Raw genomic sequence first — 18,837 nt, 5'->3', positions numbered from 1 at the left:
ATAATAATATCTATAACAATACTTCTCTTTCACCTTTTTTTAGACTATTGGCTTTGCATAACACTTGCCAACTCCATTCCCCCTTTCCCAAGCCATCCCGTCCCCTACCCTTTCCTTTTCCTCCCCCCCTCTTATTAATTTGCACCTGTCCATTGATAGACATCAGAGGTTGAAAAGACAACATTCAGTCCCTTTTTCCAACAAATCAAAAATATAAAAAAAAATTAAATAGCAAAAGGAACAACTCTTCTTCTTTTTTTTTTATTATATTTATATTCTTTATTGATTTTCATCATCGTATAAAAAACAGATTACATTAAAGTGGATGTAAACCCAATTTTTTTTTTTTGTTGATGTCGCAATGTAGAGAATAAGATTTCCTATCATCTGTGCCCAGTCTTGCCACACAGAGTTAATCCAGCGCTGAGCAATCCTCTTTTTATTGTTCAGTGAAATAAAACGGACTTTCAGAGAAAAAGAAAAGTCTGTTCCGCCCCCATGCTTTGAGTGACAGGTTATTTACATATCTCGTGCACTAGCCTGCAGACATGCACAGTTTCTGTAAACAGTGCACAATTCACATCACCCTCCCCTCTCCTCTCCCTTCTAGCTCTCCTAGAATTTACTGTCTGTCCTGTGTTTTGACTAAATGTTTTCAAAACATGAGGTGAGACACAGTTCAATGTCAAGAGGAAATGCTCCAGTGAACAGCCATCAAAATATACATAGACAAGTTATTAGGGGAGATGTATTTAGTCTGAGCTTGAGTGATCTTATTATTATTGTTATATTGCAGTGTGTGTGTCTGAGGTCACCTGATCACATATGCAAAATTCCTATATTACCAGGATGTGTTATGTGGGGGAGGGGTGGATTTCTCACTTTTTATACTTACACCCAGTAAGACTGAATGAACTTAGGGCTGGTTCACATGCTGTGCGAGATCGCAAGTGATTTGCACCGCACTGCTGTTCAGATCACATGCGATGTCTGTGCGATGCGATTTTAGCCATACAAACTGTATGGCTGAAATTGCATCTCATTTGGACCAAACACGCCCTTTTTTTGGTCCACACCAGAATCGCATAGGTGCTCACACCTATGTGATCCGATTCATGTCCTAACTGTCAGTTCACAGTGTGATATGCGAGCTGGTAATGTCACCCCCATTTCAGCTCGCATATCGCACTGCAAACTGACAGTTTGGACAAGAATCGGATAGCATATGTGTGAACACCCATGCGATTCTGGTGCGGACCGAAAAAGGGTCCTGTGCGTGTTTGGTCCGAATGTGATGCGATTTCAGGCATACAGTTTGTATGGCTGAAATCGCATCACACAGACATCGCATGTGATCTGAACAGCAATGCGGTGCGAATCACAGGAATGCAGAGTGTACAGTGGTGGGTAGTATGTGCAGGATGGTGTCAGGATAGTGGACAGTGTCAGATAATTTTTTTATTTTGCAATTTAATATTTTTTTTTTCAAAAGTTTTTTTGGGACCAGTGGATTTTTTTTTTTATTAATTTTTACAATTACATTTTTTTAATTATTGGTGGGTAGTGGTTGGTGGCAGTGGTCAGTGGACGGTGTCAGTGGGGTAGTGGTCGGTGTCAATGGGGTAGTGGTCGGTGTCAGTGGACGATGTCAGTGGTCTGTGTCAGTGGGGTAGTGGTCGGTGTCAGTGGGGCAGTGGTCAGTGTCAGTGGATGATGTCAGTGGGGTAGTGGTCGGTGGCAGTGGTCAGTGGGGTAGTGGTCAGTGGCAGTGGACGATGTCAGTGGGATAGTGGTCGGTGTCAGTGGACGATGTCAGTGGGGCAGTGGTTGGTGTCAGTGGACGATGTCATTGGGGTAGTGATCAGTAAAAGCCCTAAATATATCTCTCAAAGTATTGAGCACTCCTCCCATAGCGAAACAGCTTTAGGCAGCGCCACACCATGTGCACTAGGTCCCCAGGCCCTGACATCTGGGACATGTACATTGGTCTTCTACCATACTTGAACAGGCGCATAGGCGTGTAGTAGGCCCTATTTATCAACATTGGGTGGGAGATTCTCTGGGGGGGGGGGTGAAACTGAAACCTTTGATCCCATCTCTAGGATTCTCTTCCACTGTTCCTGTGTTATTTCCCCTATATCTTCTTCCCCATCTCTCTCTTACTTTAAGGAGGTATGACCCTGTGTTAATCTTTTTGGTTATCTGTGCATATATTTCAGCTATGAGACCCTTGGTTGGACCCAGCTTAATTAAGTTTTGGAATAAAGGCATTCCATTCCTACACTAGGGTTTTTGTGTCCTAAATTGGGCTTCAAGGGCATGCCCTACCTGGAGATATGTAAAAAATGAGTGTTGCGGATTATTAAATTCCACCCTCGAATCCCGAAACTTCCTATACCCGCTGCCCTTGTACAGTTGTCGCAGCCTTTTTATACTGTATATATCTCCCATTCCCCAACTTTCCTATCTGGAGAATTTTCCTGTAGATTAATGTTATTCCACAGAGGGGTGTACTTAGAAAAACCAGTATAGCCCATCAGTTTTTTGACCATTTTTCATATTTTAGTTATCATTTTTATTGTTGGGGTCCTATATCTAAAGGAATCTGCCTCTAATGTTTCAATAATAGAGTCATGTGCAGCACCATTCAGCATTATTCTCCCATTAGGGGTGCCCCCCCGGATATTACATCCCATTAGTTGTTGCAGTTGTGCCGATAAGTAGTAACTCTCAGGGTGGGGAACTGCCAGACCTCCTTCCACTACCGGGAGCTGCAGTGTGCAAAGTCGAATCCTGGGTTGTCCCCCTTTCCATATTGGCTCTCTGAACAGCGTTTCGATTTTATTAAACCATTTTCTACAAATCCAAACAGGACAGTTATGCATTATATACAGCAATTGTGGCTGCCAAATCATCTTAATTAAGCTGCATCTGCCAGCCACTGATAAGGGGAGCCGTTTCCAAATATAGACTTTTTTGTTTAAATTTAGCCAGTAGGGGATTACATTTTTATCTATATATTGATTGGGATCTTTGGTCACCAATATCCCCAAATATCTCAGTGTGTCCACCACCTTCAATTGTGGCATTCCCAATGCCCCAGTTTCTCCAATTGGGTCTACCGGTAATAACTCAGATTTTTCCCAATTTATCTCTAGTTCCGTAAAGCTACTAAATTCCTCTACTATACTCATTGCTCTTACCAGTGATTGTTCCGTATCACCCAAGTAGAGGAGAATATCATCGGCATATAACGCGATTCTTTTGTCTCCCGTCTTCCTTTGGAATCCGGTTATCTCAGTGCTTGACCTTATGGCAATCGCCAACGGTTCCATCGCAAGGGCGAAGAGCAGGGGCGACAAAGGGCACCCCTGTCTCGTCCCCCTCTCCAATAGAATCTTTTTTGAAAATTCATTATTAATTCTAAGTTTGGCACTAGGACTGACTGTCATAAAGCATTTTTATCCAGCCAGTACATTTCGGACCGAAATCCGAACTTTCCCAGCACCCTCCAAATATAACCCCATTCTACACTGCCAAATGCCTTAGTCACATCCAGTGACAATACGGCTATCCTTCCCTCAGACTCTGTCAGGGTTTGTAGATTTTAAAAAAGTCCTTGTCTTATATTCATACTGGTAGATCTATTGGCTATGAATCCCGTCTGGTCTGGATGGATCAATTTTGAGATAAACCTATTGAGTCCTCGATGCCAAGACTTTAGCTACTATCTTGGCATCGGAGCACAAGAGGGAAATTTGGTCTATATGCAGCCGGGTCCAGGGGGTCCTTGCCTTCTTTTGGTATAACTATTATAGTTGCTTCCAACATTGACGATGGGAGTCTTCCCTCCGTGGCCGCTTCGTTTAATGCTTTTATGAGCTCTGGTAGTAATATTTCTCCGTAATATTTATATATTTCCATCGGGAGCCCGTCTGGACCTGGCGTCTTTTGATTTACCATATCTGCTACTGCCTGCTGGATTTCTACGAGTGATATTGGAGTTTCTAACTCATCTCTTTTCTAATTTGTAATAGATGGGATCTCTAACCTCCCCAAAAAAAACCTCCATTTCTATTTTCCATCCCCACCTTCTGAGCGGTATACAGCTTTTTCATAGTACCCCTGGAAGACCTGCAGCTATCTCTGAGGTGTCTGTTGTTATTGCCCCTCCTACTGCTCTAATTGACCCGATATCAGAGGGAAGGGAGTTCAACTTCACCGATTCCGCCAGCATCCTTTCAACACTTTCGACCCCTGCAAAAGAGAAGCTGCTGCAAAAAGAGTCGTCTGGTCTCTACTTCAGCATGATTACCATCTTATATCTTGTTGTTTCTCTAACCAATTTCTTTTTTCTCTAACGTTGATCTATTACATAATATTTTCTGCCTCCAATACCTCTCTATGGATATTTTCCTCCCCTTCTCTACTTTTTTTATTAAATTATGGCCACCTGCTGGATCTGGATACCCCTAAGGTATGCCTTCAGGGCATCCCATAGTATCCCCGTCCCTGTAGAGCCTTCATCAATTCTACAAATTCCCTCAGTTTGGGCAGGACCCGTCTGATTCTTTTATTAGCTCGAACCAATATGGGTTAATTTTTCCACTCTCTCTGGAGGTTTTTTGTCCCCCTAGGTTTACTAGTTAGAACCGTTGGGGAATGGTCCGACACTCCTCTTGGCAGGTATACTATCTTTCCCATGACCCGTAGTGCTCTATCATTCCCCAAGACCATATCTATCCTGGAGAGTGTGGAGTGCGTGCTTGAGAAGCAAGAGTATTGCTGGGTGCCCAGACTTCCGCACTCTCCACCTATCGATAAGTCCAACTTCTTCCATAAATTGGCTCAGTCGGCTCTTCCCTATAGAGTCTGATTATGACAGTGCGGGAAACCTATCGACCTTTAGGTCTAAGACCTCGTTGAAATCTACTACTACTACTACTACTACCGGTATTTATCCCGTACCCTGCATAATTCATTTAATCTTAACATTATATCTATTTTAAAAGGTGGAGGAATATAAATATTTGCTATTACAGATTTTCTGTTATCAATTGTACATTACAGAAAAACATATCGACCATTCTCATCTATGCTGGTCTGCCTGCAGGAAAACCCACCCCAGCTCTCACCAATAACTCCTACCCCTCTAGAGTATGAAGAGTGTACTGAGTGGTACTGAATTGGGTATTTTTTACTCTGTAGTTGTTGGAGTTGTATCGACCAACATATCGACAATTTCTCATCTATGCTGGTCTCCCTGCAGGAAAACCCCACCCCAGCTCTCACCATAACTCCTACCCGCTCTAGAGTATGAAGAGTGTACTGAGTGATACTGAATTGGGTATTTTTTACTCTGTAGTTGTTGGATTGTATCCTTTGTTAGATGTGTTTCCTGCAAGCAGATCAGCTCTACCCCATATCTTTCCATTGTGGAGAGCACTGCTGCTCTTTTAGCTTCTGTCCCCAGGCCTCTGACATTCCATAGGCCTATTTTTAATATTTTACTCTGCATTCAGGGATGTGGGATATATCATGAAGAGTCGAGGATATCGACCCAAAAAAAACAAAGAAAAAAAGGAAAAAAAATGCATAACTCATCACTACCCTATTTTCTTTGTTTGTTTTGTCCTATAATCCTGTGCCTACTACTTATTTACCATGTTTTTTAGGAATTGTAGCACAACCACTCAAAAAGGTGTGTTTACCATCAAAAGTTATTTCTATGTGAATTTCAAACTCCATTTTACTATAACAATCTTTTTCCCATTATGTGTTACCTTGCAACCTCCCAGTGTGTTTCATTGTATTATTCTTTTGTACAGTATCATTAATTTCTATACTCTCCTTCGATTCATATTTTACATACAATAGTGAACCATTTATTCCTATGTAACATACTCTTTCCCATCCTCCCCTCCCCTCTCCTCCATCCTCCCATCCTCCTCCCTCCTCACCCCTCCGCCCTTCTCCCACCCCTCCCCCCATCCACCTATCCTGGTGTTCCCCTGCGGGGCTTTTAGTGACCATTTCCCACACCACTCCATATTCACCCCCACCCCCATCTCATTCATCATCTGTGTGCATCTTACCCCCCCCCCCCCTAAATTGACTTAATCCTTAATTTCCCTTAATAGGGAGAGAAAAAAAAGAAGGGGGGGGAACAAAAATCACTGCTAAACAAAAAAAAGAACACTACATTTTTCTTTCCCCCCTCCCTCACTGCTCTCTCAGTTTCTCCTCCCTTATCTACCACTTATCCTTGTTCTCTTCCAACCACCTCTCTACGCTTGCTGGAGTATCAAAAATCTGGGTTCCTCCCAGTGCCACTACTCTTAGCCATGATGGGTACAGCAGGGCATATGTCAGCCTATATTTCTGTAATGTACGCTTAACGGGTATAAATTCTGCTCTACGCCTCTGTAATTCTGGCGAGAAGTCGGAGTATAATGATATTTTTGTGTCTTTAAAAGAGACCTTTCCCGCCTCTCTAGCTATCCGCAATAATGTCACTTTGTCCCTGTAATTGAGAAATTTCAATAAAATTGGCCTAGGGTGCCCCCCTGCTGGGGGAGCCCTAAAGGGGACTCTATGTGCTCTTTCTATTGAGAACGTTGTTGAAAATGTCTCTCTTCCAAAGGTTTCAATGAGCCATTTTTCCAGGAACTCTATAGGCATCCCCACCAGTCTGACATTGTCTCTTCTGAGCCTTTTTTCTCCATCTCGTCCATTTTTGACTCGTATCTGCCCATCTGTTCCTTAAGAATCTTCACCTCGTTTATTAATGGAGATACATCGTCTTCAAGTTGACTTGTCCTCGCCTCCAGGGCCAATGTTCTTTCTCCCGTTTTTTTGCAATTCTTGCCGAACCCCTACTAAGTCCTCTTTTACTTCTTTCATCTGGTCACAAAGTTCTTTTAATGCGCTCTTACATGCATTCACCACTAAGAATACGTCCTTTAGTGTTGGTTCCATCTCTAATGGTGAGCATGACACCGCTGTTGCCGCTGTATTTTGTTCCGACAGCCCTGGGGTTTTATTACTTAATGTTTTAACTGTTGATGGCCCTGCTGAGCCCTAAAGGGCTGTAGGTGCTTGTTGCCCCTGACTTTTTCTTCCTGTCCCTCCTCCCTGCTGTACTTTAAGCTGCCTCCCCTTTTTTGTTGGAGTTGGGATCTGCGCAGAGGGATGAGCATACTGTCGGCCAGTGCAGGCCCAAAAAATTAGCCCACAGGCGTTCACCTGAATTTGAATGAAACATGGTCTACTAGTCACATGTGTTGAATTCCTCTGAGATCCATGCTTCATTCATTTTTATAAATGTGAGGTAGTCAACACTAGAGGTAGACCGATATGGGTTTTTCTATGGCCGATGCCGATATTTAGAAATCGGGGCGGCCGATGGCCGATATACAATGCCGATTTTTGCGGCCGATATTTTAGGCCGATTTATTTATTCCCCCCCCCCCCATTTCGGAAAATTTAACAATTTAGTTAAATAACAAAGAAGGAATACAGAAAATTGCAAAAATTAACCATTTATTAAAACAACAGAAGTACACAACAAATTTCCAGTCAGTGCACATGTATCTTAAAAATACACAAAAACAGGTGAGGTAATAATCAAAACTTTTGAAAGAAATCAACAGCAATAGATAATGAACATTAATGAGGTAAGTTTGTAAACAATACAAAAGTGCAAATTTTCTTTAGTTTTAGGCTTTCTTCTTCAGTTCCAGTCCCTCTCTTCTCTTAGTACTCCCAGTTTAAAAGCTTCAAGTTGTAGTTCAGGAAACACAGTCTCTGCATTTTCTCCAGTGAGCCTGCTCCTTTTCTTATCATAGATAATCCCAATTTCGCTGAACACTCTCTCACTGGGAACAGAAGAGGCAGGTGGACAGAGAAATTTTCTTGCCAGTGGTGCAAGGTGGCACAGGCGGGATGCATTTTGTTTCCACCATTCCAGTGGCAGACCAGTCCGTCGGTCTATGAGTGGCTCTCGGAGGTACTTCTCCAACTGCTCGAAAATTAAGTGCTCGTCACTTTCTTCAGTAGGAGTTCCATGAGCCCCCAAAATGCTTTCGTACATTTTCTCCAGAAGACTGGGTTCCTCCATCTCCTCTTCTACCCTTGTCCTGGTCCGTTTCGGTTCTGGTCCTTCATCTCCACTTTTTTGTTGCTCGGACACAATGCTGGCGTACTCTTCTCGCAGCCACGTTTTTGCTTTGCTGACTGTGTCCCCTGCAAATACATGGCCCTTGTACCGAGGATCAAGAAGTGTTGCCAGCACCAAACATTTGGTATCCTCTATCTTAGAAAATCGTCTCTCCAAGCTTTGCCACATAGTTTCTCTAAGTGTTTTTATCCCCCTTGTGGTGTGACCCTCTGCCTGAAGCACCATCTTCAGCACAGCTATGCATGGGATGATGCAGGAGATGGAGGCCTCTGCCTTGCTGATATCCAAGGTCGCTTCCTCAATAGGGCCCAGTGTATCTATTAAATTTGAGATAATATCCCATTGTTCTGCTGGAGGTGTGGTAAACTTGCCATGTTCTGCTACATAAAAATTCAGGGCACGCTTCTGCTCCAGCATCCTCTGCAACATGTGTAATGTGGAGTTCCAGCGGGTGGGAACATCCTGAATGATGCTGTGCTGGGGGAGGCCAAGATCTTTTTGGATGGCTCCAAGACGCTGCTTTGCAAGCACAGAGTGGCTAAAGTGTGTAGCACAAGTCTTTAATTTGGCAATGATGTCCCCCACTACTCGCTGACTGCTGATGCCCTCTTTCACCACAAGCTGTAATGTGTGTGCAGTGCAGCTTAAGTCTGGTATATCTGCCAGTCTGAGGCCTTTAATCATGTTGGCACCACTGTCTCGCAGCACAAGAACCACTCTGTCTTGGTTGATGTCCCAATCGTTGAGCATGCTAAGAGACATCTCCCCAGTATGGGAGCCAGACATAGCCTTGACATTTAGAATGACTTTGTTTCCTTTCCCAGTTGTTGTCTATACAATGACATGTTAGGCTCATAAGCAATTCTGTTTTTCCAGACCAACAGTCTGTTGTGAAGGACAAATAGGGGCCAGCATTCTCTGTTGCAATTAGGGTCTTAATTCGCTGTGTAACCTTTTTGTACACGCTGTCCAGCATGTCTGTGCGGTAGTATTTGTCACTTTTGATCAAATATCTTGGTTCTATTGTTGCCAGCAAACGTTGGAAGCCAATATCTGCAACAACTGTAAAGGGCTGGTTGTCCGTGGCAATCATTTCTGTGATTAGGGTATCAATTTTCTTGGACCGGGGATCAGTATTTTGCCATTTTCTTTTAGCATCAAACATCTGTACTACAGTGGGCTGAAAGTTGGATGAAGAAGCAGCTGCATCTTCTTTCTCCCTCTGTGCATCTTTATAAGCTTGGAGGTGGTGGACTTTCAGATGATTCCAGATATTTGTTGTATTTTTAGCCTTTCCTTTTTCTGCTCCCATGCTCAGCAATTTCTGGCAGATATTGCACTTGGCCTTCCCCGATGTTGGCTCACTAAAATACTGCCATACTGGGTTTGATTTTTTTTCAGCCATCATTAGACTGTAATTATTAAAAAAGGAAAAAAAATGTTTTAGTCATTTTAAAGGAGGGGCAGCTGGTGCTCAAAATTTTTTTTTGGGGGGGGGGGGCGCAAACAAACTGAAAAAAAACCCACCAAGCACAGCCACTGACTATGCCTCATCAATTGCCGCCAGTGTGACCCATCAATTGCCACCAGTGTGCATACCCCCGCCCGGCACTTGCCTTGGTGGGGAAGCGGTGTCCTCCAGACCTCCACGATCCTCAATGTCTTCTCCTGTCCTCTATATAGGTGTCCAATCACAGCACCTGTTGTTTCAGCCAATCAGGTGACGGGTAACAGACCTGAGCACCTGATTGGCTGAGAGGCGGTTTAGTGTTAGGAAAGCGAATGAATCGCTTTCCTAACACAACTCTGACTGAACAGCGAGCGCCCAGCATGGCGCCCGCTGTTCACCTTTTTGGATGCCTATTAGAGCCTATGGCTCTAATCAGGTGCTTCCAAAAAATACCACGCCAATGTGATTCAGGTGCCTGGCGCCTGACAAGGGGACAAGCCTGACACAGCAGCGGCAACCATAGAGATAGATTCATGCATTGCAAGAGAAGTGACAGAGAGGTGGCGGCGCTCGTGTGCCCCATATAGATGCACCGCCACTGGGGTACAGAGAGGTGGGCTGTGGAGGAGGGGGGGTACAGAGAGGTGGCTGTGGAGGAGGGGGGGTACAGAGAGGTGGCTGTGGAGGAGGGGGGTACAGAGAGGTGGCTGTAGAGGAGGGGGGTACAGAGAGGTGGCTGTGGAGGAGAGGGGGGTACAGAGAGGTGGCTCCACAGCCACCTCTCTGTACGCCCCTCCTCCACAGACACCTCTGTACCCCCCCTCTTCCACAACCACCTCTCTGTACCGGGTGGGGATGCATTGTGGAGAGGGATGGATGGTGCGCTGCTGGGTGTGGGTGGGGATGCGTTGTGGAGAGGGATGGGTGGTGCTGCGTTGTGGAGAGTGATGGGTGGTGCTGCGTTGTGGAGAGGGATGGGTGGTGCTGCGTTGTGGAGAGGGATGGTGGTGCTGCGTTGTGGAGAGGGATGGGTGGGGATGCGTTGTGGAGAGGGATGGGTGGTGCTGCGTTGTGGAGAGGGATGGGTGGTGCTGCGTTGTGGAGAGGGATGGGTGGTGCTGCGTTGTGGAGAGGGATGTGTGGTACTGCGTTGTGGCGAGGGGTGGGTGGTGCTGCGTTGTGGAGAGGGGTGGGTGGTGCTGCGTTGTGGAGAGGGATGGGTGGTGCTGCGTTGTGGAGAGGGATGGGTGGGTATGCGTTGTGGAGAGGGATGGGTGGTGCTGCGTTGTGGAGAGGGATGGGTGGTGCTGCGTTGTGGAGAGGGATGGGTGGTGCTGCGTTGTGGAGAGGGATGGGTGGTGCTGCGTTGTGGCAAAGGATGGGTCGTGCTGCATTGTGGAGAGGGATGTGTGGTGCTGCGTTGTGGCGAGGGATGGGTGGTGCTGCGTTGTGGAGAGGGGTGGGTGGTGCTGCGTTGTGGAGAGGGATGGGTAGTGCTGCGTTGTGGAGAGGGATGGGTGGTGCTGCGTTGTGGAGAGGGATGGGTGGTGCTGCGTTGTGGCGAGGGATGGGTGGTGCTGAGTTGTGGAGAGGGATGGGTGGTGCTGCGTTGTGGGGGGGGGTTGGTCGTGCTGCGTTGTGGTAACGAAGATAATTGGTTTGCAATGCATTGTGAAAATGAATGAGGATGAGAGTTACATTGTGAAGAGGATCTCCACAATGTAACTCTGATATACACCCAGAGTCATCCTCATCCATTTTCTCAATGCCAGCCTCAGCCAGGTTTCACTTTAAAAAGACATTAATAAATTCTGTAGGGGGGCACAGTAGCACACAATTTTAGTCAACTTACCCTCCATACATGCTGGTATCCTAATCTATCTGCATGCACCTGATAGGCTAGGTGCATGCAGATGAGCTGACCAGCCAATCATTAATTAGAACTAGAGTGTAATAATAATAATGCAAGCAAACTCCGCCTCAGCAGGGACAGAAGACAGAGCTATTGCTGTCCACGATCTCCTACTGGGGGGGAGTTACTAAGTCAGGCGGCAGTTGTTATTTCTCCCTATACAGCACGCCGATGGAGGGGGCAGGGCCAATGGTTGTCAGCACGAGAGGGAGTGGGCGGGCCAATGGTGTTTCTCCCTACACAGCACGCCGAGGAAGGGGGCGGGGCCTGGGCGGACGGCGCAATTCCATTGAAATCATTAGTTCTGTAGCCAATGCGGATGGGAAGATACATGAGGGGGCACTGGTAACTGGTCACGTACAGTACTGCTGCAGGCGACCGTTGTTTTTTCTAATACAGCACGCCGATGGATGGGGCGGGGTCAATGGTTGTCAGCACAAAGAGGGAGTGGGCGGGCCAATGGTGTTTCTCCCTCACAAAGCACGGAGAGGGGGTGGGCGCCGGACCAATGGTTGTTTCTCCCTAACAGCACGCCGAGGAAGGGGGCAGGCCGGGCGGACGGCGCAATGCCATTGAAATCTTTAACTCGTTCTGTAGCCATGCGGATGGAGCATAGTTACATGCAAGAGCGGGGGGCACTGGTGGTGACTCACTGGTCAGTACTGCAGGGCAGGCGGCAATGCGGGGCCGGATATTTTACCCGCGAATCGGCCGATTTTTCCACAATAATCGGCCGATGCCGATTTCACAAAAATGGCCAAATATTGGCCGATATATCGGCCGACCTCTAGTCAACACTGTTGTGAGCTAGGCGAGTGCGCTTATCGGTCACGACACCCCCTCTTGCGCTGAACGTCCTTTTCGGACAGGACACTGGATGAGGGGGCAAGCCAACAGTTTCCATTGCAAATTGTGCAAGCTCTGGCCAGAGGTCAAGCCTGCCCACCCAGTAGTCCAGGGGTTCATCACTTCTCAGTGCATCCACATCGGCCGCTAAGTAGTCGGACACCTGTCAGTCTAGGCGTTTCCTGATGCTGGATCCGGAGGGACAGCTGTCAATTGTCGGGTGAAAGAATGATCTCATTTCATTAGTGACCAAGAAATCTTTAACCCGCCCTCTTCTTGTAGGCGCTGTTGGATTGGTACCCGAAACTGTTTCTCTGTGAGTGGAAATTCCTCTGCCAGCGCACGCAAAAGCAGAATGCAGGATTTCTCGAAGCAAGGCCTGGAAGTGCTGCATTCTGATAGCCCTCTGTGATGGTGGGTAACATTTTCGCAATTGTTTTGTTTTTACCAGGGGGGGGTCTAAGTACGTTGCCACTCAGTACTGGTCCTTGCCCTTTATGGCTTTTTATACAGGGGTCCCTCTTAAAAACACTGGAGCTAGAAGGCCGCCCATTTGCACTAAACTGGAAGCGCTGTACTGGCCTGGCTCCTGCTCATCATCCAGAATAATGTCGTCCTCTTTCTCCTCCCCCCATCCACAGATAACACAGGGATCCCAGAAAGGTTATAAAGCATGCTCTTCTTGCTCCTCCACCTCCTCCGCCCCGGGCACCATCCTCCTCTGAACTCCTCTTTCGACTTCCGTTGTTGACTTGTCTCAGGTGAAGTAATTCATCCAGCATTGCGACTTCCTCATCTTCCTGCTCCTGCTCCTCGACGGCTTGATCAATGACATGATGCAATGCATGCTCCAGAAAGAAGTCGTAAGGTACGATGTCACTGATTGGCGCACTGGCTGCGACTGACCAGTTGGGTGATCTCATCAAATGGCCGCAGAAGTTCTGCATGAGTCGCGCATGAGCAGCACTGGCGCGGTGCAAAAAAACCAAGCTCTCCAGAACCTGTCCTACCACAGAGTTCGTACAGGTAGTCGTTAACTGAACGTTTCTGCTGGAGCAGCCTATCAAGCATATCAATGTTGAGTTCCATCGCGTTGGGCAGTTACAAATAAGACGTCTGACCGCAGTTGTGTCGCCCGTCGAATGTCAGAAAGGCGAGTCATGGCCGTGTAAGATCTTCTAAATGGGCTGAGATTTCCTGGCCTGCCGCAAGACGTCCTGGAGCCCAGGGTATTTGGCAACGAATCGCTGCACGACCAAGTTCAGGACATGTGCCATGCATGGCACAGTGTGTAATTTTGCCCTGTTTCAGCACACTCAGCAGATTGGCACCGTTGTCGCACACCATTTTTACCAACTGTCAAATTGAGCGGTGTTAGCCACTGATCTGCCTGTGAACGCAAAGGCTGAAAGGAGTGCAGGACCAGTGTGGCTCTTGTCTTCCAGGCACAACAGATGCAGCCACAGCATGGCAACGTCTCACCTGGCATGTCTAATAGGTTCTGGGGATCTTGGGCAGCGCAGCGGAAGAGACGGGTAGCATCGGAAAATGAGAAGTCAGCCGAGGAGGAGAGGGAGGATGGAGGAGGAGGAGAAGAAGAGGCAGGCATGCATGTAATCCGTGGCAGTAAAACAAATCTACTGGGGTGCCACGGGTTACATGCTTGACGGCCGTCATAAGGTTCACCCAGTGGGCAGTGAAAGTTATATATCTTCCCTGCCCGTGTTTGCTAGACCACGCGTCTGTGGTCAGATGTATATGGCACCGACACTGTGTGCCAGAGATACATTCACTTGCTGCTGACATGGCCATATAGCTCTGGGATTCCTTCCTGGGACCTTCGATTGTGGTGTTCCAATGGCCACAATTTTTCGAAATGCCTGTTTATATGGCAGTAGTGGTCAGTTCCGACAAGCCAGCGGTCAAAACCGTTGGGCAAGAGGGTTATCCGGCATCATCTTTTTTTTACGATCGAACATTTGGGGGCCACGGAAGCCTGCCTTTTTGCAGAAAAACGTGAGGAAGGCATGATGGAAGGTGGAGTGGAGGACAATTGTGAGCATAGAGGGGAAGGAGAAGAGGCTGGACGGTGAGAGCCTGAAGTGTGGCTTTGTGGGTTATGATGGCGTTGCTCCCACTGGGCTCTGTGATGGGGATGTTCAGGTGCCTTCTTAAGGCGGTCGTCCCTAGGTGAGGGTCAACTTTATGCGTTGACTGCAAAGGCTGCAGATGGCAACACTATTGTCTGCAACGGACACGTTAAAAAAAAGCCTTACATGTGGCCGGCGTCCTGGGAGCACCAGATGTGACCGTACATGTTGATGCTCGCGTCCTGATACATTAGGAGTCTGGTTTGTCCTCCTGTTGCAAAGTAAGGTCGGCCTGCTTCGCTCCTCTCTATCTGCTGGTCCATCTTATCCCTCTGAACTCCCCTCCTCTTCCGCTCTTGTTGGCACCCACGTGGATGTCTGGTATGAAACGTCATCATCAACGTCACCTTCCCCATCACTAACAATAGAGATCTCTGGGTAGGCAGCAACCTCCTTGGGCTGATCTGAGTACTGTCGTTAGACTGCTAAATGTTCCAGCTGTTGCTACCTCCTCTTCCTGATCCAATGCCAAGAATGGCTGCGTTTCCGAAATGTCTTCTGATGGATCGGAAAATAATTCCTGTGACTCAAGCGGAGGGTATATGGTGGTGTTGGTGGCGAGCCACTCAACCAAGTCTGGTGCGTCCTTTGACGTAATTGAATGAACATTGTTCCACTTCCCACTTTGGCTCCGGCCTAGTGCTCCTGTCCTACCCCTACCACCCCTGCAGAAGGGCCTGCCTCTTCCTCTGCCTGTCATTTTTTAAATAAACCTGTGACAACAAAAGTCTCTAGAGAAGCGCAATATATGTGGAAGAAGGTACATATCAAAATCTGTCGTCTTGGGAGGGCCACTGGTTTATGGCACCAGTTAAAAAAAAAATCAAGAATTTTTTTTAATGTGTGTAGCAGAGGTAACGCAGCGAAAGAGGCAAAAATTCAGCAGTAACCAAATACACCACCAGTCACAGTGCTGCACAATACAAATCCACTATAATATGCTTTCTATATTCGAAAGTATATTATAAGGCCCAGATTCTCAAAGAAGTTACACCGGCGTATCTCGAGATGCGCGGCGTAAGGCTGCGTACACACGGTCGTTCCAAACCGATGAGAATGGACCGAAGTTCAGTTTCATTGGTCCAAACTGACCGTGTGTATGGCCCATCGGTCTGTTGTCCTTCGGTCCAAAATTTTAAAACGTGCTTTAAAATCGAACCGATGGACCGCTGACCGATCGGTCCAAACCGATGGTTAGTACAGAAAAGCATCGGTTCAAAACCCGCGCATGCTCAGAATCAAGTCGACGCATGCATGGAAGCATTGAACTTCGTTTTTTCCAGCACGTCGTGTGTTTTACGTCACCATGTTCTGACCCGATCGGTTTTTGGAACGATGGTGTGTACGCACATCAGACCGTCAGGCTACTTCAGCGGTGAACCGATGGAAACGGCCGTCGGACCATTCTCATCGGTTTGGATCGACCGTGTGTACAAGGCCTCAGTGTATATATACGCCGGCGTATCTATGCGCCGTACCCACAGAACCAGATACGCCTGAAAATAGGCTTCTTCCGACCGACGTAACTTTTCTGCGCCGGCGTATGGACGCATCTGGCGCTCCCATTGATTTTGTATTCAAATATGCAAATGAGGTAGATACGCCGATTCTCGAACGTACGTGTGCCCGACACAGGCTACGCGCGGTGCGCGTAAGCTGTACGTCCGGCCTAAATTTACCCCTCATAAAGCAGGGGTAACTTTGCACCAGACGTGTGCAGGTCAGCTGGAGAGCAGCTTCAGCAGCACCGTTATGGACGAGCTGAGCAACCACACTTGCAGGACAACACATCCGTATGCCAACATGCCAGGGGCAGGCATGGTCATAGCACTACTAGTGTGTTCAGAGGCGCGGGAGAGGATCTACCGTTCTTTGGCATGGGGGATTCAGAGGTGTATTGCATCTTCAGATTCAACACTGCTGCCATCCTGGAAATAGCCACAACCCTGAATGATGACATCACCAGCCCAACACACCGCTCACATGCAGTGCAGCCACTGGTCAAGGTACTGGCAACACTCCATTTCCTCGCCAGTGGATCATTCCAGCGTACAAGTGGAGTAGTGGCTGGGATGTCACAAACCACCATAAGCAGATGTGTGCACCAGGTTGTCCCCGCAATCCTCACACGCATGTCCCACCACATCATCCGACCCACCCATGAGCATCTGCGGCAGAAGGCAAGGGGTGATTTTGTCACAATTGCAGGATTCCCACGCACTGTGGGGGCCATTGATTGCACCCATGTGGCACTACGGCCCCCCGTGCCACAGAGCACATATACCGCAATCGTAAGTGTGACGGTAGTAGAAAATATCCCCGTCAAGCATTCCCTTCTTCCCATAAAAGAAAATCACCCAATATTCCACGAGTAGAAATATCCCTAGAATCGCCGAATAATCCACACATGAGCCATAGCTTAATGCTGGAACCAGGACTGACATTTAATGACACACACTCTGCTTTTATGTAATTCTCCATGCAAGAGAGACGCCCACAGACAATTATGAATTACCCCAATTACACCATGGTTACATCCCACACATCTCCTCCCCTTAGCCGGAGAGGTAAACCCAATTACACATACAGTTAGTAAAAGTATCTTTTGTCCCTTACTGGCAGCATGGCCAATCTGGTTTAAACAGGTTTACAGAGCCTATATCCTGGAGACAAAAGGGAAAGTAATCCAATTATCCAGGGCTAGAGCAGACTCCATTGAGCACATGGTTTGCAAAAAGACATAAAACACTTTAGAATACAAAAAGTCACCTTTTACACATAACACACAGACATTAAAATAGCAGGGAGAGAATTAAACTGAAGCATATAGGCAATTGCATAAAAGTCCTACACAATGGCCCCCCTTTTTCTCCCTGCTCCGGCACTCGGTTGGACCTTTCCTGGTCCAGTAGGGTTGATGGGTTCAGAGCTTTTAGTCCGAGGTTAACTCAGTTTTGGCGTGATCATCCATCGGCATTCCGTTTTGCTTGCCTGGGCGATAATGAATCGTAAAGTCATAGGGCTGTAAGGCCTAGCTCCAGCGTAGCAAACGGCGTTGTCCCCTGAAACCCGGTTAAGCACACCAAGGGGTTGTGATCGGTGATGAGAGTGAAAGCCCGGCCATAAGGTAAGGTGTGAGATTTTTGAGTGCCCTAACCAAGGCCAAACACTCTTTTTCAATGGTGGCGTAACTGACCTACCTTGGCAACAGCTTCCGACTCAGGTATGCCACCGGGTCGTCAGATCACCACGCCGGTCAGTCCCCAAGTCTTTGTGCGATCTGCAGAGTCACCAGAATGTCAGTGTGAAGAACGGCGGATGGGTCTGTGCGCCGCCGTCTAGGTGTCCCGCTATGGGAGGGGGCAGGTTATGGCTCTGAAGTGACAATCACAGGATATTCATAAAAAGAAAATTGATATTTGTTGAAATGCTGTAGCACTGGTGCTCAGAGTCCGGGGGGAGGGGGGGGGTTGGATCAGTGCCCCATAGGGTCAGCCACCACCTGCTTCCTCCGCAGCCGCCGGTTCTCCTCTTTGAGCTTCTCCAGCTCCATCTCCAGTTCATGGAGCCTGGGGGAGTCGGCCTGCTGTGACCTCAGGCGGTTGTTCTCCTCCTCCATGCGGCTCATGCACTTCTCCAGCTCCATGTACTCACGGATCAGCTCCTGCTTGCTCATGTCCTGCAGGCTCTCCACGTGGTACTTCTCGTAGGTCTCGGAAAAGTCCTTCTGCAGGAACTTGGTGGTGTTGTAAGGGTCCACCGGTTGGCCCTTGGCGAACATCTCGGCCCGCATCTTGGACGCCCGCTGCGACTCCCTCTCCTCCAGTCGCTTCTTCTCCTCCCAGGTCAGCTTGTTATACGGCTTCCAGGACCTCTTCTTCTTGGAGGGTAGCCGGCGGTGCCTCTTTCTGCCCAGCTCCCTCCAGGCCCCTCCGGCTCATGGCTGTCCGCCCACCCGGCTGTCTCTTAATCCCCGGCTGTTTTTCCGTTACCCATGACCAGCTGACAATGGTGTTTCCTGTTGTCCGTAATAACAGATTGTACCATGAGGGCTTCGTAAAGGGTGCCCAATGGTCCTTCCTGACCCAGCTCCTGGGGATCCCAAGCAGAGTCTACACAATGGGCTGCTGCTGGTGGGCGGTACCCAGGTCGAGACCAATTTGACCTGGTGTTTGTCGTCCATGGGGCAATTCTGCTTGAAGTGACCCAGCTGTTTGCACCGGAAGCAGCGTTGTTCGTTGTCCTCCTGGCGTGGATAGCGAGGGCTAGATGTCACCGGTCTGTTAGGAGGTTGGTATCT

General features: G+C 47.8%; 1 protein-coding gene and 1 pseudogene across 1 annotated transcript; both read right to left on the bottom strand.

The window, feature by feature from the left end:
* Positions 1–7,472: 7,472 nt before the first annotated feature.
* On the bottom strand, positions 7,473–9,584 carry LOC120935729 (annotated as a pseudogene).
* An 8,428-nt stretch (positions 9,585–18,012) lies between these two features.
* Positions 18,013–18,456, bottom strand: LOC120935406 (protein HEXIM1-like; the record flags this gene model as incomplete). Its single annotated transcript, XM_040347506.1, has 1 exon — positions 18,013–18,456. A coding segment is annotated over one exon (444 nt), but the record flags the coding sequence as incomplete, so codon positions are not given.
* Positions 18,457–18,837: the final 381 nt, after the last annotated feature.

This window comes from Rana temporaria, chromosome 4 (genome assembly GCF_905171775.1).
Source record: "Rana temporaria chromosome 4, aRanTem1.1, whole genome shotgun sequence".
Taxonomy (NCBI): domain Eukaryota; kingdom Metazoa; phylum Chordata; class Amphibia; order Anura; family Ranidae; genus Rana; species Rana temporaria.
Note: the sequence above shows the minus strand (reverse complement) of the source record. Positions and strands in the feature narration are given on the sequence as shown.